Source organism: Argiope bruennichi, chromosome 7 (genome assembly GCF_947563725.1).
Source record: "Argiope bruennichi chromosome 7, qqArgBrue1.1, whole genome shotgun sequence".
NCBI classification, from domain to species: domain Eukaryota; kingdom Metazoa; phylum Arthropoda; class Arachnida; order Araneae; family Araneidae; genus Argiope; species Argiope bruennichi.
The window spans coordinates 38,487,147-38,508,095 of record NC_079157.1 but is presented as its reverse complement, the minus strand read 5'-3'; the positions used below and the strand labels follow the sequence as shown (position 1 = coordinate 38,508,095).

The 20,949-nt window shown below is 30.9% G+C and overlaps 1 protein-coding gene across 8 annotated transcripts in view; it reads right to left on the bottom strand.

The window, feature by feature from the left end:
* Nucleotides 1-392: 392 nt before the first annotated feature.
* Nucleotides 393-20,949, bottom strand: part of LOC129975101 (alpha-tocopherol transfer protein-like) — a 38,645-nt gene continuing 18,088 nt past the window's right edge. For 4 of the 8 annotated variants that reach the window (XM_056088027.1, XM_056088030.1, XM_056088029.1 and 1 more), the window contains exons 3-7: nucleotides 17,655-17,854; nucleotides 13,094-13,342; nucleotides 9,247-9,430; nucleotides 5,841-5,951; nucleotides 418-1,221 (exon numbers count right to left, since the gene is read on the bottom strand). In XM_056088027.1, coding sequence (XP_055944002.1) covers nucleotides 5,894-5,951; nucleotides 9,247-9,430; nucleotides 13,094-13,342; nucleotides 17,655-17,799 — 636 coding nt within the window. In that variant the 5' untranslated portion in view covers nucleotides 17,800-17,854 and the 3' untranslated portion in view covers nucleotides 418-1,221; nucleotides 5,841-5,893. Of the gene's footprint in view, nucleotides 1,222-5,840; nucleotides 5,952-9,246; nucleotides 9,431-13,093; nucleotides 13,343-17,650; nucleotides 17,855-20,949 lie in introns of all 8 variants that reach the window. The other 4 variants (XM_056088025.1, XM_056088024.1, XR_008785018.1 and 1 more) reach the window with 4 other exon arrangements.

The window sequence follows — 20,949 nt, the reverse complement described above, 5'->3', positions numbered from 1 at the left end:
CATAGTTTTATTTGAATGTACGAAACAAATCATATGAGAAAATCATTATATAATGACTTACAAATAAAAGGATGAAAGAATCAAAGCCATTTATTTTATATTAATAGTATTCGGTTGTCAAAAGCTCTAATAATTTTGTTTAAGAAATTTGAAGGTAGTTTTACAATATAGACAGTGTTGCTGCAAAGTAAAGTAAAAGTGTTGACATTTTACAATAATTTATGAAAAAATTATTTAAAAGATTAATTTTTAACGCTCTTTTAAGAAATAACGACAAACTTGAATATTTATTTCTTTTTTTTTTCGATGTAAAATGCATTCGTAGAATTATTAAAATTTATAAATATATAAACAAAGTTATAATCTAAGAAAATATTTAAAAAAAATAAACTTCGTATATACAAACGGTTGTGGTTCAAAAAATTGCTGTGAAATGAATTTATATTTTTTATTTTCGTTAGAGGTGATTTTATACGAAATTTAAAAAAAATCTTTAGAATAATTTAAGTATAAAAATTTAATAAATGAATGTTTTAAAAACACATTTTTATTGTTCTAGAATCAGTTTTATTTTATTTATTTTCAACATTTGGCTTTTAATTTATAATTTTTTTTCAGGAGTAGATTCTATGAATCATTTTTTAAAATTATGAATTAGATGGAGATCATTTTTAGAAAATGAAATTTAATCAAATTAATTGATTGATTAAATTAATTCTTATAATATTCAGATATTAAAATGTCATTAAGAATATAAAAATATATAAACTTTTAAAATACTGTCAAGTAAAATGAAAAGTCGATTACAGAGTATCATATGAAAATATCAACATGAAACAAACCAAAATAAATAAAAAGGGTATAAAAATACCAGAACTGTAATAAACAATTCCGTCAGCTACTTTTTAATGTTTTACAATATTTAAAAATATTGTACCTAATAAAATCTTGTACAATGAATACATTTTTACATAAATATGTATTACTATGCGAAAGTTTTTTTTATTCCAAATACTTCGATTTGGTTCTACTGAGTAAAGAGTTGAAATAAAATTAAAAATAGTTTGGCATTCCTTTCTCGGGATAATTATTAATTTCATCATTCAGCTTCTTCATCAATTCTGAATCGTGATAACTGTCCAGGCTTCCTCCGTACTGAGTGGGAACTATGGAGCTGGGAAAGTAATTCAGGAGATCCTCAGGCTTGGAATGGAAGAAAAACTGCAAGAAAATGCGCAGATGTAACTATTAAAAAAACTATAACATTTGGCAAGACGTAGATGGCGGATGGTAAAGTGGGATTTTCTACTTGTTTCAATGTGCCAGGAGATAAAAATAAGAAGTCTCTACGAAATTAGAGAATTTTTATTTAAGTATACTTTTTGGTAAATCTAAATTTCAATCGAAGGATACTAATTAGTGCAATTCAAAGTTCTTTTGAAATCCATCCATTAATTTTATATGTCAAAAACATTACATCATAAAGTTAATTTTATTAAATCATCATAATAATTCAATGAAATACTGCACATTATTTTCCTCGTATTTCTAAATAAGTCGTCATCAACAACTTAATATCGATGTATGGGATGACCGAAATGGTCGTTTCAAAAAATTTCTGATAATTGTACTGAAAATACAATGTGTTGCGTAAGAAGTACAGGAAAAATAGAAATCAAATGGTTATGAGAAGCAGAAGTGAAAGCCTAGATCACCATTTCTGTTTGCAAGTAATTTGATTAAAAAAAAATAGTAGTACAGGGGCTCAAGATTTCATGGTTGGAACTTATGTGATCTAATAAATATAAAGTTAGCTGCAGCGAGCAAATTCGATGAGTGAAAATTTGGCAGCAACAGAAATGAAGAAAGATCTCTGCAAGCCTTATTACAGTTTCAAGTTAGTTGAAGAAAAGTAATGGTTTTGAAAATGTCATCTGACATAATTGGGGGCCGTTGATATACGAGAAAACCTTCTCATAAAGCAATATATTTAATCATCGTTATTGGTAAAGTACATTCTGATATGTTCCTCTATTTTTAATTTGTCATCCCATTTCTCTAAAAAGACGATGCATACTTACTGACATTATCCCCGTATTGAATAAAATTTGTTTCCTGAACATGAAAAGAAATTATCTCAGTTTGTTAGAAATTATCTTATCCCTTTACTGTCTCTACAAGTCCCAAATCGCAACCTCACAGAATGTTTACTGAATGAAGTTAAAAAAGGCATTAGATATTTAAACGAACATTTATCCTATTTCAAATTATTGGAAAAGTGTACTCATCAAACGTGATTCCAGATTACCCAAATTCTATTCTAAAATCTCACAGAGACCTTACAAAATAGAATGAAAGCAATATTAAAGGCAAAACATTCCCAGGTGAAATACTGATGAGGTAGTCATAGTAAATTGTTTATTCAGTGGGTAGCAGTCAAAAATTCAAAGTATCTGATACATATTAAAAAAGCGAAAAAACAACAACAATGGGAATACCAATCTAAAGAAATGAAAAAAAAAAAAAAAATACATATCAACTTTCTCCCATATGAAGTACAAAGAAAGAATCGCAATCGTCAAAAAATTCGAATTCCTGACTTTGACGAATTTCCAACTTTTCAGAGTTAGCTTTTCTCTGAATTAGAAACACATATTTTTGGCATTGTGTCCGTCTGTCATCGGTCTCTCTGTGAACACGGTAACTCAAAAAACGCTTCGAACTGGACGGATGAAATTGGTTATATAATCTAGTCAAACGTGTAGATTTTTGTCAAATGTTGAGTGAAATCTACTCGCTGGATATCCAACTGAGCAGATATAAGTTAACAAGACAACTGTAAAACAAAGGGAGCTAAATGATCGTAGTTTGGTATACAGAATTAAAATGTAAGATAATATCAGGTAATAAGGACATAGTATCAAATCTGGAACAAAATTCCTCAAAGGATGAATCGTCGGTCAATGTGTATTTTCACAAATACGTAAACGTGATAGCTCAAACACGCAATGACTAAAATATACGAAATTTAATAAGAGATTTTGAGACTGAAATTGTAATTCGGTATCCAATTTTGGTTTTAATGGGTTGAAAAAAAAAACCGCATCTAAAATAGAAATTCGATTTTTAGATACTATTGCCGCATTGAAAAGAAGCAGTCGACTCTCCATGGCCGAATGGTCATAGCACTGATCTCGTAATCAAGAGATTATGAGTTCGAATCCCGCTATATTCTATTTCACCCTAACTTGACAGTATTGTAAAAGGCAGAAAATGTGACGCTCCGCATTGGGAAAGAGCTCCCCATCAATTTTGACTGCAGAAATCCTTTATTATCAGTATGTATTTAAAATTATTCTCAAGTTAGAAGTGCTTATCTGTTAAGTATTTTGTAAATAAAGCGAACGAATAAAACCAAACGATTGATATAATGAATTCCACTTTGGCTAGAACCGGTCTTCAAGGTCAAATATTTGGCGCGTTTTTCTTGTACGTTTCCGCCAACTTTGTTACATTCAGTTCGCAACTGTTATTATCATAACTCGTACTTTTTTATTCTCGCTTTTTTACCAGCTAATATTTTTGATACTGTTAATCACATTAGTAGTTATTAGTTTCGATTGTTGAATATTCATTCAATTCGTTATTTCTATTCATTGCTAAAATGTCTGAAAAAGTGTTATCACCGATTATGCTGTATACGCCTTCAAAACGATTGAAACAACAAAAAGTGCAGCACGCAGAAACGTATTAAATGTTTACACTTGACTCCGAGAAGAAAACCTTTAAGATGCTATCAACCAAATCGTCGATAAAATTTCGCATCTTACAGTTGTTTCGCAAAGAACAATTTCAGTTTGAAAAAAGAAATAAAGGCATCCAGTCCTTTAAGTACCCATAGAAAGAAAGGACCAGGCTCAGTAGGTAAACAATCAAGTCTTGTAAAATATGATGAGTTTACATTATCATGTATCTGACGAAAAATCCATGCATTTATTCGTAGAAATGAGATCCCAACATTAGATAAAGTTTTAAAAGATGTGAACGATGATACAGATATCTTTTCTAAAAACATTAGCCGAACTACGCTTTACCGAATATTGAAAGATTTAGAGTTTTCTTTTGAGAAACGATGAAACGAAATAAAATAACATTAATGTTTTATTAAAATAATGTATCGATAATATTGAACAAAATAATGAAAATAAGGAAACAATTAATGCTGCGATAAAATGATAATATAATAAAGTTAACAAATATTTACTATTTGGCGAGAAATTTGCGAGATAAAGTTCCGCCAGCGATCTGCATTCCTAGTAACTTTATAGTTTAAAGTAACCCAGTTCCCCTGACAGCGACTGTGATTCGGCATACCTAGAATATACACTACTGCCAAGTTAGGGTGGAACAGAGTATAGAGACGATGCGATTCACAGTTTGTGTAAATATTTAATTCCTTGATTTTATGTTTCCCTTTATTTCATGTTCCAGAAGATTCTGGACATTTCTTTAGTTTACCAGACAAGTGTTCTGGACTTTTCTTACTGTCTCCAGAAAAGTATTCTGGAACTTTCCCTGCTAGTGTAAAAGCAGAAGATTGGTCAGTCACTGTGTTCTCAGTTCACAATAAATTGGTTTAGCTCTACTTCTTGTGTGTGTCATTTGCGTTCCACACTAAAGTATCTACGTGACACTATTAACCCCATGCTTCTGATTGATCACCAAAAAATTTCACAAAGCATTACACGATACATTCTGTAAACGTACTAAGTTCACTCCAAAAATCTATATTTTGTAATTTACTACCTCTACACCCGCCAATTTTATGCGGGTTTTATGCGTATGATGCTTTTCAGAATCATACGTTTATTGTTACAAAGAAGCAGAAAAAAATCAAGTTTAAACCAGTGCGAGTTGTCTCCCCAAAAGTTTCTCGCGTACTGTCTATTAAAGGTGTTATCCCTCTACTCCCGCATAACCAAGCTTAAACCAGTGAGAGTTGTCTCCCCAAAAGTTTCTCGCGTACTGTCTATTAAAGGTGTTATCCCTCTACTCCCGCATAACCAAGCTTAAACCAGTGAGAGTTGTCTCCCCAAAAGTTTCTCGCGTACTGTCTATTAAAGGTGTTATCCCTCTACTCCCGCATAACCAAGCTTAAACCAGTGCGAGTTGTCTTCCCAAAAGTTTCTCGCGTACTGTCTATTAAAGGTGTTATCCCTCTACTCCCGCATAACCAAGCTTAAACCAGTGAGAGTTGTCTCCCCAAAAGTTTCTCGCGTACTGTCTATTAAAGGTGTTATCCCTCTACTCCCGCATAACCAAGCTTAAACCAGTGAGAGTTGTCTCCCCAAAAGTTTCTCGCGTACTGTCTATTAAAGGTGTTATCCCTCTACTCCCGCATAACCAAGCTTAAACCAGTGAGAGTTGTCTCCCCAAAAGTTTCTCGCGTACTGTCTATTAAAGGTGTTATCCCTCTACTCCCGCATAACCAAGCTTAAACCAGTGCGAGTTGTCTTCCCAAAAGTTTTTCGCGTACTGTCTATTAAAAGTGTTATCCCTCTACTCCCGCATAAAATTGGCGGTAGTAGAGGGATAACACCTTTAATAGACAGTACGCGAGAAACTTTTGGGGAGACAACTCGGACTGGTTTAAGTTTGATTTTTTCTGCTTCTTTGTAACAATAAACGTATGATTCTGAAAAGCATTCACCAAAAAGTCGTTAATGACATATTATCGTGTACATATTAATGAAAGAAAAAATAATGCAATGGACAAACCGTTTACGAAAATAACTATATCTAGTAATATATAAAAGACGCATAGTCTATTTCATACTTACTCTTTCTCTTATCTTTCCCGGAATAACATGCTTCAATATAGCCCATATAGCAGTTAGAAGTGCAGATTTATTAATGCAATGGAATTCTTTGAAACGGCAAGGGAGGCAGTGCTATAAAATTGTTTTGGATTAATAGTGCTTAAATATGTATAATTATTCAAAATTCAGTGCGCAAACTATTAAAGGAGGAGGAAAGCACAAGAGTAAGATAGATCTACACAGAAATAAAACTGTCTTCAAGTTGAAATGGTGAAACACGAAGATACAGAAATGACAACAGGTGAAATCTCTCTTGGCGATTTTTTACTCTTATGGCGTTGTATATATGTTATGGTTAATGTAACAAACTAATGATTATGCATTATCAACGATAATTATACATAATCAACGGTAATTATATATAAGCATCTGTAATTATGCATAATCATCGGTAAATATACATAATCAAAGATTAATTATATATAAGCATCTGTAATTATACATAAACACAGATAATTATACATAATCAAAGATTAATTATATATAAGCATCTGTAATTATACATAATCACTGGATTAATCACATTTATCATAATATATACACATGTACTATTTACCATTTATGCATATACATGTTTCATATGAGAGAGCATGGATTCGTAAATTCTTTTAAAAATATGCAGCAGAACTTTTGTTGTGTTAGCATATTTTCGCCATTCCATTTTTCTATCTCCAATACTAAATTTAACATCGAATATTTAATGCGCCTGCGTTTTACTTTTTTTATGAACTGTTTTAATATTTGTTTTTTTTCCTGCTTTTTTATAATTTTTTTATTTCTTTCACTTAATTATGTTAAAAAAAGAAAAGCTTATACATCAATTCAAGTATAGAATATATTTATATTTTTGCATTTGTAGCGAATGAAGACTATCTCAGTTAGGTTGTTCTAGTTAAATAAATGTAGCTGAAAATCTTTAACAGAATGATTTTTATAGATGTTAATTGTAGAAACATTAAAATATGTTGGGAGTGCAGAAGTTATATGGGCAGAGTTTAAAAATCTTAATAATAAAATTATAATAATACAAAAAAATAAATTAGTGGTTTAGAATGAACGTTGATATCATCGGATGGTTTTAAGATCCTAAAAAATCTCCTTTTCATTTACATATAAAAAAAATATTCAGTTTGGTACACAACAACCGTATGCAGGTTTTAAATTTTGAGCTACATATGCTTTATGAAGTTGAAATGAAAATAATTTTTAAACTTGCATTGTTTACATTGCGCAATGCGCTGTATTTGTCAGATATACAAGATTTGAGCTTGCTTTTGATCTGTCAGATTTTTTTAACATTAATAAATATTACAGATAAACATAATTTAAAATGGGCTGAAACAAAAACACAACAAATTTTTTCTAAATCAAACCAGGCAGGTAGCAAATAAGAATGTATTCTTAGACGTAGCTTCATCTAATTACCGAAAAAAGTTCTGTGTATGTGTCAGATAGGGCGTGACTAACCGAATTTTAGCCACCACCTAAGAAGGTTGAATTTTTACCCGTTGCATTCTGAGATTGTAGCAATTACACAACTCTACTACTTTCTCTTTTAATGCAACAGATGGTATTACCTATTAACATCAAGATATATCTTTCATGGTCCTTCTTGAGGGGTCATTATTAGATAGTATTCTAAGTGAGTGTCGTCGTGTATTTTCGTGTTTGTGTTGTTTTGTGAAATGTGAAACTTAGAAAATAATTTAATAATTGTTCCTGATACTCGTCTATGAAGTTATAAAGAGTCTCATCACCTCTACAAGATCTAATTTATTGAAGATTAGAATGCTTTATTTAATGTATTAGAATGTTTTATTTAATGACGTACGTTTAAGAAAAGTATTGCATATAAATAAGGGGTCTGTCTTATCTATCTGAAGAACATACGGTCTGACAGAATATTCAGATCCGTTCATTCAATTATCTGACGAACTTGAGTTGATTTGATAATGTGTATTTTTTGTATCTGGTTTACGAAAGCTTTTATCATTGAGGAATATCTTGAAATAGCGAGAATGTTTGAATATATTAGCGAAATAATATTGTACTGGATAAATAGAGATTGAAATAGTTTTTTTTTCAACAGAAATTGAAATGTAATAATGTAAACTGCGGAATTTGAAAGAATGGCAAAAAAGATCAGACAGTTTTTCGTAAGAAAAGTATCAGAAGATGAATTTCTATCATTTGCTCTAGCACTATTCGCCACTCGAATTTGTTTTGTACTCGAGATTATTGTGTATTTTTTTAATCCTTTTTAATCCGAGATTATTGTGTATTTAACAAATTATTTCACGCCAATAATTTTTCTGTAGTGATATTTCATTGCTGCGATTGAAAAGCATGGATATTTATTGAAGTGGAGTTTTCGTCATATTTAAGAACAAATGGAATAAACAAAAATACTTTTAGATAACTATGTTTTATTACTCAGATTAAATATTAATGTTTATATTTCATTAAAGTGATCAAATGATTTGGATTGCGAAAAAATTATTTGTTATGAAAATAAAGCTAATGATATGTGATTGGTTTTGTTAATATTTAAGTAATGAAGTAAAGAACTGGCTAAATAATACGAAATAAATCTTCAAAAAATAGTTATGTGTTTTCTTTTTCAGGACCTTCAAAAACTTTATTATTTGCCGCCGGAATGAGGTTGACCTCTAATGCCAATATATTTTATAAATCTGTAGCATAAATTTAAGTTGGCCATGTAAGGCTTACTTTTCAGTTTCTGCGACTTAAAGGAAAAAATCTATTTGCTCGATGTTTTGATAAATTGATTCATGATTTCTTATATAAAATCTCTTATTTCTTGAATGTTGTACTCTCTGTTGTTTTACAATATCAGGGAGGAAAAAGAAACAAGAAATAATATCCTAATATCGTTATTAACCTCTATGTTCATTCACTTATCTTTGAAATTCTAAATCCTCTCAAATCTAATTGGAAGAGCCACACAGGCCTTCACTGTTTAAAAAAAATCATTAGAAAGTGTAATATAAAATACAAATTTTATTCCTTAGTTTCTACTCATATGATCAACGTGATGATTTTCTAGCATATTGCATGTTCAAATCACGTCCGGGTCACCAATGTGACGGTTTGGAAAGAGCGAGGATAGAATCTGGGAAATCGTGATTCGCAGCCCAGTAACATGACCACAATACAAAAGCAATTACTCGTGCAAAGTAGCTGTTAACTGGCTTATAAGCTTTCACTACAAATCACTAGTAGTGAATCTGTTGATATCTGCCACTACTATTTATATTTTAATTCTTCTGAAAAAATTATTTCAGCAGCATTTTTCTAAATCTAGTTCCATAACTTAAAAAGCCCAAAAAATTTTTTACATACTTACAAAAGTGGCATTATACAACAGACTAAGATTTTGTGGAGTGCAGTATCTAAGACTGTATCCGTAAAATCGTAAATCATTTTAAATCCACTGATTTGTGTCATTGGGCATCGAAGTGGCAGGAGAAATGAAAACATACCTATTCTTTTAACGTCTTCGATCGAAAGTTCATTATGGTTCCATTTGCCTGCAATCAGAATGATAATTGAAAATTTTTAATAAAGAATTTATTTTTACTTAATAAAGAATGCATATCAGCTTTTTTTTAGTATAATTCATTATTTATAAGAATTGTTTTAGTATTATAAAGAAAAAAAAATGTAGAGTTTCAAATTGGTGAAATATCCGTTTGTCTCTCGTTCTTGACACCGTTTGAAAAGTTGTAAGGCCTAATGTTTGATTTACCTATATTCAATTTTCGTTCTATTTGAGTTACAGAATACCAAAGCACGAAAGTCAGTGACCGTCTTTAGAGTTTCTGGAGAATGAATTCCTCACTTTGTCGTTAGGAATCATGAAATTAAAATTAGAAATCCAAGCACTAATGCGTTAATCTAAAAACTCCTCAATATTTGCTGGTTTCACAATTTCAAATTATTCTATTGGGTTGGTGCATAGTTATCGGACGTTTCTTTGACGTGCCATATTTTAATAATAATTTACAATATTTTATAAATTTATGAATGAAAATTTTCTTTTACTTTTAGGTTATAAAAATGCGTGTCGATAATCATACTCATATTCGTCATATAATGCTGTATCACTTTGAGAAAGAATGGAAAGCAGCGCAGTCATTTATCGATCCCAGAGAACTTTTCGGTGATGGCACAATCATCGAAAGTCGGCGCAGGGAATGGTTTGCTAGTTTCAAATCTGACGACACTTGCTTGGTAGATAAGCCAGGAAGAGGTCGACTATCGATTTTCGACGACCAGACACTTTTGGTAGCAGTAGAAGGGGACGAAACTTAACAACTCGAATTCTGGCCGAAAACTTCAATGTGGACCATTCAACCATCGTTCGTCGTCGTAAAAAGCTTGGAAAGATAGGGAAATTGGCTGCATGGGTCCCTTACGAACTCAGCAATAACAATAAAGCCGAACGTGTCCGATTTATTTCAACAAAATGAGCAGGGTCCGTTTCTGAAAGATCTTGTCACTGGGGATGAATCATGGCTTCTCTTCAAAACCCTCAAAAGAAAGAAGATCTGCGTTTCGTCAGGAGTTTCATCAAAAGGGATAACGTAGGGCGTGCACTGTAAAAAAGCAATATGGTGCGTTTGGTGGGACAGAAGCGGAATCAACCATTGGGAAATAATCTTTAACGGGATTTGTTATTGGTGGAACTTTGATGATGAGCATCAACAAAGGCGGATTGCAGACAGACAAAAAAAAAAAAAAAAAAAAAAAGGACAATTCAACATCAACAACGATGTCTATCTGGCTCAACTCGTCCGCCTTGACGTTGCAATCGAGGCGAAAAGACCGCTCAAAAAGAACCGTGTCGTCTTCCACCACGATAATGCGCGTCCACATGTTGAGCGTCGTGTTGTCGAATGCATCGTCAATAATTGCACTCTATTTTGATTGTCGAAAAGAAGAAAATTTTAAGTGGTAAATCTCTCGGAATAGATATTCATATATTTGGTTGGAGAAAATAAATTTTACGCTTGTAACTCCATCAAATGGCTTCTTAGAGATAATATCGTCAGCACTAAAATTTGTGAAAGAAAAACTGAATTGACGAGAAAACTAATAAAGATTTCGGTTTGGTGGCGTCATAACAAATTCTAGAATTTTTAATAGATCAATTTCACTGCTCCAAAATATTGTAACCCCTCTTACAGTCAGCACACTTTGATTGGTTCATTTAAATAAATTTACTCTTGAGAAAGCTATGGCCTTTTTCGACAGTCCATCTTCAGGAACAAATTGTTTTTAGTGGTATAGTAGAAAATGTTTTAAGAAATTGCCTTCATAGTTATTGAATACTGTATTATGAATATGTATAATAACATATGTACAAGAAATATTTGAATAGTATTTTTCCAGAGTTAATTTCAATTACTTGCGTTGTTTCAATGAAGTTAAAACTACTTCTATTAAATATTTCATGCAATGCTAACTGTAACTTCCATTCACCTCCCTTCAATTGTTCTATTCCTGTAAAAGAATGAGAGCAAGGATGTGGAAAGGTGCAATGAACCAACAGGCCTCCAAGAATTGAACAAGCGAAATCTTGGTAATATTGTCCATGCAAGATGGCTGACATGACAAATCAGATGGCAGATCATTTGGAATGGCAAGTAAAATTTTGTGTTTATGCATTGCGCAACTTGATGAAAGGCTGTAGCTGAAAAAACTAGATAAATTTACCATGAAAATTTACATTCTCTCATTTACTCTTTCATTTTTCTGCAAAACATTATTCCACATTTATGGCAACACAGAATAATGCTTCAAACGCTTAGAAGAATAAATTAAGGTAATTACTAAATTATACAGAGAAAAGCACTTTTGGTATATGCTGGTAGATTTTCCTTTTGTACATGTTGTTTGATTTACAAAAACTATTAGATGCCATACAAAACGCTCGGCAAGTAGACGAAAGGGCAAATAGGGACATCAAATTACCATAAAATTTTGAGAGTCTGCATGGATCTGCTATTCCATAACTGTAATGTAACCATTTCTCATAACTAAATTAAACAAGCTTTAGAACTGATTGTTATAATAGAGACTAATGTATTCTTTGAACTTCTAAGCTGTAATGAAGCTTCTAAGCTTCAAACAGCAAGATAGGTTCTTAGTTTAAAATTGCTGAACAAAAATATCTTCCACAGTTTGAAACGAAGCATCACTTCACGTTTTCAGCTGCAAATGTCCAAAAATAAAGATGAAAAAATGTTTTACTTTCTTTAAGTATAAAATATATAATATTGAAAAATATTTGTAATCTTTTGAATAAAATTACTTTTAATTTAAAATGTCATCTAGTTTCATTTCTCTTATTCCAAAAATAAGCTTAATTTCATATAATAAAAAATAAGTTCTAGCAAGCAGATTTTAAATTTGAAACTGTTTATATTTGCAAGATTAAAAGAATTTTTTTTTAATTAAGTAGAATAAAGGCAATGAAATTCAACCACAGAGCTTTCTTTTATGATGGATCAGTAATTGTAGTGCTTATCTGGGATATTTAAATTTTATGAGACAGATAAAAATATTTTTTTTAACATTTAATAACAATGCTAAATTTTATACTTTCCTATTTGGAAATAAAAATTTGCTTCATATATATAAATTTAAAAAAAAATCGAAAAGCTTTTTTTTTAATCAAATAATTCAACTTTAGGTCCATTCCGAAGGATATAAAAAGCTTTTCAATTCGACTTTTTTTTTTCTTTTCTTTTTGATAAACGTAGTAAACAGCTTTTTATCAAATTCAAATAAAATATATTGTGGTACATCCTAGTACTTAAGTAAGAAATTGAAATTTATGGAATACTCTTCATTCAATCTTTTTTTATCAGTTGTTTTTTGTATCAGTGCAATGAAATAAAGTATTTGTTATTGATACATACATGTTTACAAAATTTAAAATTTTTCTATATTTAAATTAGATATCAAAAAATTAATCAACATTTCAATCTAACAATAATTAGTTTCGAAGTCCAGAAAATAAATTCTTTCTCTCTGAATCTTTTGCTGAGATTCGTAAAGATTGGAACAATGAAAATATTTTAAATCTTTCTCTCTGAATCTTTCGCTATCTTTTCTTTCTTATTAAAATAAAAATTGCTTCTTATGCGTCTTAACATCTGCGTGAGCAAGAAATGAAGTTAACTTACCCAGTTCGCAGAGAACAATTGCACATCCATCAGGACACCTGTAAGGAAGAATAGACATAAACTTGGTGGAAGGAGTCTCTTTGCAATACACTTCTGGGACGCTCTGGAAAATGCTGCTGAAATTTCTTCGGAAGCTGACAAATTTCTTGAGAGCCTGAAAAGCCTGCGAAGAGTTGTATTTTCTGTATCTTAAAAATAAATGCAGGAAATCCTCCTCGAATTCGATTCCGGCCGTTATTTTATCAGCTGCGTGAAAAAAGAACAAGGGGCTTGTGTTTTCATTTTAACAAATAATGAATCGTTTGGTTAATCTTTCTAAACCAATTGTATCTCTAATTTCTACAAAACTTTGATTCAGAAAGCATGTACTTTTTCTTATATATTTATTTATTTAATAAATATATAAGAAAGCCTTTGGTGACCAGCCGGTTCGCCAATCTTAATGTTCGTTAAAATTTTAATAATTAAATATTTTATGCAATTCCTACTTTAATAGCTTCTTCATCAAAATATTTTTAAACTTCAAATTTTGATAGTCATATAAATTGCTCATAATATTGTAAAGGCCTTCAGTCATAACGTAATATGTATCTCTCTAATTTTCTGTTAGCTCCCGTAGAATTTATACTTTAAATTATAGTGGAAAGGATTAATTTGCAATTAATATAATAATATATTTTACTGAAACAAAATTATTTTTTTTGTAATATGATTACTGAAAACTGTCACTGAGTGTTTAAACTTTATGGGCACTAAAGAATATCTTTCTTAATTTATGTAATATCTCAAGAATTTGTCAACAAAATTTTCTCAGATTCATCATGAGCAGATCGATTAATTAACAATGTTTAATTTTAAATGCATTCAAACACTAAGAAAATAAAACGAATCGTTTAAAATAATCGGTCGAAAACAGGTAAAAAAACTACTTAAAAAACGATGTACTTAAAACTATAAGCATATACAAAAAATATATAACTAACATAAATACATTTTAATTATAAAAGCATTCAACTAACCTAAAAAATAATTTAAATCAAGTCCGCATCCGTTGATAATAGTTGTCAACAATCAGAACACAATGCGCATGCGTGAATTTTCAACGCCAGTTAAGGTAAGGCAAATTGCGTGAATTTTTCTACGCCAGTTGGGGTATGCGGATTAGAAACTTTTAATTTTCTTTATTCTGTTTTATTTTAATTCAAAAGTACTTCAGAATGAATCTGAAAGATCGATTAATTAACAATGTTTAATTTTAAATACATCAAACATTAAGAAAATAAACAGAATCGTTTGAAATAATCGTCCGAAAAATATTAAGCCTAACCTCATTAGCGTGGGAAAAAAAACTGAAACGTTACTCATTTGGCGGTGGGAAAAATGAAGATTTTTTTGGCGGAAAAGTTAGTTTTTAATTAATAATTAAAATTCTAGTTAAAAATTCAAAAAAAGGGACCCCAGGTGCACATTCCCGACCTCCAAGGTATGCATGTACCAAATTTGGTAGCTGTAGGTCAAACGGCCTGGACTGTAGAGCCCCAACACACACACACATTGAAGTTTATATAAGTATAGATTTTTTTCTCTATTTCCATTCTATCTATTTCTTCAGAAATGTGAAACGATACTGAATAAATATTATTACGAATCTGAAATGTTGCTTTTCAGCACAGTTAGTTCTATCATAGGAAAGACCATTTTGCGATCAGCTCTATTGGATGCTGATCGGATACCTAATCAGTAATCCCCGGGCATGGCGACAAACTTGGCTACCATTTCATGACCTTTGCAACAAAATGGATAATGTTAGAATATTCAAGAATTTTGGCGTTAGGAACAATAGCATCCGAATCAAGCTCGATTGTTCGAGAGCCTTCTCTACCCTGTTCCGGAAACTATAGAAGCTCAGCAGTCCAAGCCAAAGATAGTCGTACCGTGAGTCAAAGACGAATTAGTTGGATCAGTCCAGAGCAGCGCAAGCGCTGAGTGGAGCTCAAGCGATTGGTGGATTGTGAATTGAGCTGTGTGCCGTATCTTGGAGTTTATTATTGAGGTGTTTGTGGAGTAGCCAGTGGCATAGTAGTGCGTCGGCAGTTAAGTACAGCTAAAGCGAGGAGACAGTGAAAAATGGCAGGCGTTTGGAGATACTTTAGTGAATAGCTAAGTCGATTCTCCTTTCCTGCTGAGTTCTGTCCGCCCGTTTAAAGTGCTGTTGTGGTTGTTTTATTGCCAATTACTACTTGTGTACTGCTATTTGTTCTAAATGTTCTGTTGTATATTATTTATGTACGCCTCGTCTGAGCATTCATGTTGTCTGAGTATTTGTGTTAATAAACATCGTTATTTGTTACTAAGGCCTGTTGACTATATTACACCATATACCTACTACAGGTGAAACCCGCCGATTTTTAGCGGAATTTCATTTTTTCTGTAATAATAATTTTTTCTCTATAGGAAGTCATCACTTGCTACTGCTATCCGCTGTTATTTCACATCAATCCATTTTTCATTTCAAAATTCTCAATCACATAGAATGTTAAATGTATCATTAAAAATATTTACTTCAAGTATGTCCTAAAACATTTCTCGTCGGTTCGTCTTAACCGCAAAATCTGTCAGAAAACTATATATATTTGGAGCTCAAGAGGTTTATACAGCCTTGCATTCAATGCTTCGAATCTCGTATATATTATAATTTTCTTAGTTAAACAAACACAGGCTGAAGAATGCATTGTTTTGTTACCTGGTGGTGGAATTTTTGAACGACTTTTATGAAAGCTAGCAAGTATTTACTCTAGGTAAGAATAGATCCTGTTTATAAAGACTGCATTTGTCTTGAAACTTGTCAACGGCCCATTTTCTACACATTTGTTCTTATTTTGTAGCTAGTGTCTTTATAATGTTAGTTGTCTAATATTTATTAGGTTTTAATTAATGCTCTTGTTATAAAATGTATTGGTTTTAATCTTGGATATTTATACCCATTACTCTCTAGCTCATAACTTACATTACGACTCCTGTAAACTCTTTGTAAAAATAAAGAATTAGTTGTTAGTTTGTCTAAAATCTTTTCACTCATTTTATCTACTCCTAATGATAATGCAAGAGTTTACCAATATATTTGCATTATAATAAAATATACTACACGCATATATGCAAGGTTTTAAAAAAAGTGGAATAACGGATCATTTCCTTAACTATTGCAATTAAACATATACTTCATTTGCAAAGTTTCATCAAACACGAAACTCAAACATTTAAAAATACTTTGATTTCTATAGAAAGGGATTATATAAGTTTTAAAAAAATTAGATTTTTTTTTTATGATTCCTTTAGGGAAAAAGGTTTATTGAATAAAATGTTTTTCTTGCGCTTTTTTTATAAAGCTCGTCCAGACGTCCTCGATCAACAAGACTTTTTAAGTATTCCCAAAGCCAGAAATCTCGGGGATTAAGATGTGTAGAACGGGATAGTTAGGTTGCCAGAAAAGCATGGTTAATTACTCAATCATTAGTAAAATGTTGCCGAAGAAACTGCTGTACACAGAGTCCACTGTGTGGAGGCACTCCAGCTTGCATAAATGTAATTGAATCAAGACATTGGCGCTGTTGCATTTGGGGACAACAAAATGTTTGAGCATGTTTTGGTACCTGATAGTACTTTGTAAATTCTCAAGTAGACAAAACTCTCGAAGTGCAGCTTGAGATTTACTTTGCTTTCGTAAATAACTTCACAAGCAAAGCGGGAAGCCATCGCTGGTATGAATGATATTTTTTCAGCTTTAACTGGTTTTATGCTCAGAACAGTAGCAGCAAAATAAAGGTTTATACAAATTTCTGTGCTTACAGCGCGAAATTGCAGTTTCAATGACAGTTTAAGTTTCTTCACTTTCATCTTCTTTTCTTTTCATATCTGCAATAGAAATCGGAAAGAAAAAATTCCATACCGCATGTTTTTTGTTGTTGTTGTTATTTATGTCTTTCCAGCATATATTCTGTTGTGCAGCGCCATCTATTGGTGTTTATGGAACTAATTTTGTGTGCATGTGTGTGTGTGTAATCCGTTTCCTCATGTCTTGAACATGTATGTTCAACAATTTTGGAGCCTTTACGCTGAGTAGTTCGCTGTATCCAGAGCTCAGAGTAAGGGTGTTTCAATTTCGACTACCTTGTATATTATGATGGTTGAAACATGTCATTATTTTTTTAAATATATATTTAGATGGTGTTATTTTTATGACGTTAATTTTTAACTAAATTAATATTTCAAGATAATTCATTCTGAATTTATTAAAATATATTATGAAAAGAAACCGATAATTATTTTTTTAAAAATCTGAAATTTAGTATATAACGAAGTGAATATATTTTTTGAACTGAAATTGTGTATATTATCTACATGCCATAAGTGTCCAATAGATACGGAAGATCGAAAAATCGATTTCAAAATTTCAACATCGAAAAAATGAAACATTCCAATTTAAACCAAAGCATTTAAAAGAATTAAATCTGATTTATGATTCTGAAGGAAAAAATAAGTTTAAATATATTCTCATACCTTGAAAGCAACTCTTTAAGTTTGTTCAGTTCTATTTCTCTTGCTTCTGCAGATTCGTTGAGCTCTTCCAGGGCCTTTTGGTAGAAACTTTTTGGCAGGTGGTCCATGTGGTACGGGTAGCATTTTTGATCGTTGATTTTCTTACTCATAATGTCAGGGGAAACACACGCACACACTTTCGAATCTACTGATACTTTTCTTGTTCTGTTAGACAAAGATTCCGTTACTCTGAATATATACAATTTAAGATTATCATTTAAAACCTTGAAACATGATTAGATAAAATAATTTTAGAATAAATAAAATGAATAAATAAATAATCTATTTTAAATTTGATATCTGAAAGTAACAACAACATTTTCAACCTTGTTCAAAGTTTGTCATTATCACATCTTTTCGCCGCTGATGCTGATAATAAAGCAAAAAATTTACGTTACGTATGCCTCGGAAAATTTTCATTTATTTGCGTGGAGACCAAGTCTTTTGCATTCATGAAGATAATGTGGAGCATGGGGTTAAGGTGTAAGTACACACTTGAAACTTCGAAAATCGTTCAAAATATCGAATATTTTTTTATTGCTTAATAATGTTTTCTGATCCTTTAGCTTTCAAACGATACCATTATTTTGTCAATATTCGAAATATTTCTCGAGTTATAATTATTTTTCTTGAGGTGCTTTCATTAAAAACTCTAGTTACGGTTTTTTAAAAACTCATTTTATGAAGAATGATATTTTTCTACTATGTTGCTTCATTCAAACAATCATAACTCAACAAGAAATGAACCAAATACAATTATTTATATATCAAAATAATCTGTATAAAATAGCGGATGTTTTGTGCCTCAATCAAAGTTATATTTTTAGAAATGAATTTTTAATAGCTATTTAAATGTTAAAATTACAGAAAAAATCTTGCTTTTTCTATGTATCGTTGATGAAAAAAATTGTTAAAAAAACTATATATTTTCATAACTTGAGGCAGACAACATGAAGACTAATATCAGGCATAATTTCCAACTAAAATTGTGTGTCTGTACAAATTAGAATTTAAGATATCATGTTTCAAAAAATAGGCTAATTAGCTCATTAAATATTATTTAATTAATTAATAATTAGTATAATATGATTTTTTTCTCACTGAAATGAGTTTTAACATATATTAATGACCTCCTGTGTAAAAACTGGATTTTTAAAGTTAAAATTTTTTTAAAAAATCTTCTAGTGTGTACGTACACCTTAATTTATTTTCAAGCAATGGGTTCCATTTTCACACAAATACATGAAAGTTCCCTGCTTATACTATAAAACCTTTTTTTTAAAAAAAACAGACCTGAGCTTAAATATTAACTGTATGCTGTAGTCATGGAATGTCGATCTTTGGATGAATCTATCACACGATCTTTGGCGATTTGAATAGGAAAATAACTACGGGAAATGGATGTCGTTTGATGAAAGAACTTCATTCGTTTCACATCTTCAAGTGCGAAAAAATACAAACAAATATAATGTAAAAAAATTCCAGAATAAAAGTTTGATTAGTCCGTGCATTGTAACACTTTGAATGTGAAAAATATATTTAAAATTTTTAAATATATCTGACTTTTAATGTAATAACCCAAAAATGGAATAATTTAAACATGTGAAATTTGGGACCTTATTTTTTATCCACGGAGAGGCAATTTTTTTGTCAACGACTTGCTGGGATGAAATAGGTTTTTATTTCTTTCCCTTATAGATTTAAAATAATTTTTATAATGGAACCCTTAACGTGCCGATTATTTGTCGGTCGGTCTATTCGATCGTCAATATGTATTCTTAATATCATACTAGTAGATCTGCATGAAATTTAGGACCCTGTTGTTCAAGGGGAAGGAATTCAAACTAAATGCACAGCTCCATCCATTATATTTATTTCATAGTTAAAGACAGGTGACAGTGCGTATCATAAGCCCAAGAGGAAATGGATGAAGACAAAATTTTGTGGGTTCGAATTATATATGAGTGGTTTTGGAATTTTAATTATATTGAGAAACAACGTTTTTTTAAAATGCTTTTTAAAATTATTTTTTTAATGGGTGATAAGTTTAAAATGATTTTGAGCGAAGCTGAAATTTATATGTTGCATTGTATTAATTGAAAATCCAATGTTATCAAGATATTTTGAAGCAAACAGTTAGGGCAGTTAGTAAGTTTTAAATAAATTAGTGCCCGTTGCTGATCAATTTGTTCGCCCATGTTTTTGACATTTTAGGCAGTGAAGCAATTAATACGGGACGCATTTTTTAAAAATTTCTGCATGCCGTTTGATACCAATGAAAGAATGAATATAATTGAATCTATCTACTGCAAATAACTAGGATTCATTTTTAAAAAAATATATTTTAAGAAATAAAACCGGAGTTGGAAATCCTACTGCCGAAGTAATGTCCGAAGAAGGCAATTTTAATTTTTAACATTTGCAAAAGCATGCGATTGAGGTTTCTTTTATTTTATGGATGAGTTTGAATTTCATAGCATTGTTTAAGATTAAATTCAAAATAAATAAAAAATAAAAAAATGAAATTGATATCACTAATAAAGTAATTATTTTTGAATTTTAAAATAATGCAAAAATAAAATTTTGGGGAATAATAGTTATGGATGATATGATCATCAGTTTTCGTACAAGTCACAACGATTATCCATCTACCGACAGTTAAGTCCATTTTCATGCCCAATTTAGTTTTATTCGAAACTTCTGGACTTACATTCCCTCTGAGTGAATGCAGTTTCTGTTGGCCTGGCAAGACCACACTCGAGAATTTCTAATAATATTTTGCAGCTCTTTTAATTAAGCGAAATATCGGATTAAGTGCAGCTGTAAATCGTTCAATGAAAAATTTGTAACGTTTGTAGGATGCTTTGTTTACGTTTACCTGTTGCCATTTGACAATAAGTAATAAAAATGATTTTTGTGTCATTTAAGTCAGCGTTTTATATGCATAAATTATTCAACAATTATTCTCTACAATCTGCAACAATAGGGTTTTAATACTCAATGTTTGAGATGGAAATAGTTTTGCATTTGTGATCTAACAAGTGTGTTCATCTGTAGGTGCCAATGACTTTTATTATGTTCCTTTTGAAACGTTAACCTATAAGAGAAAACAAACGGTAAAGTTTATGATCATTGTGAGTGTTTCGAAATACCCATAATGCTCGTCACAGTTGAGATAACGCAAAAAAAAAAAAAAAAAAAAAAACATTGGCGCGCAATTGCTGAAACTAATTTTCCATATATTGGAAATTACTTTCGTG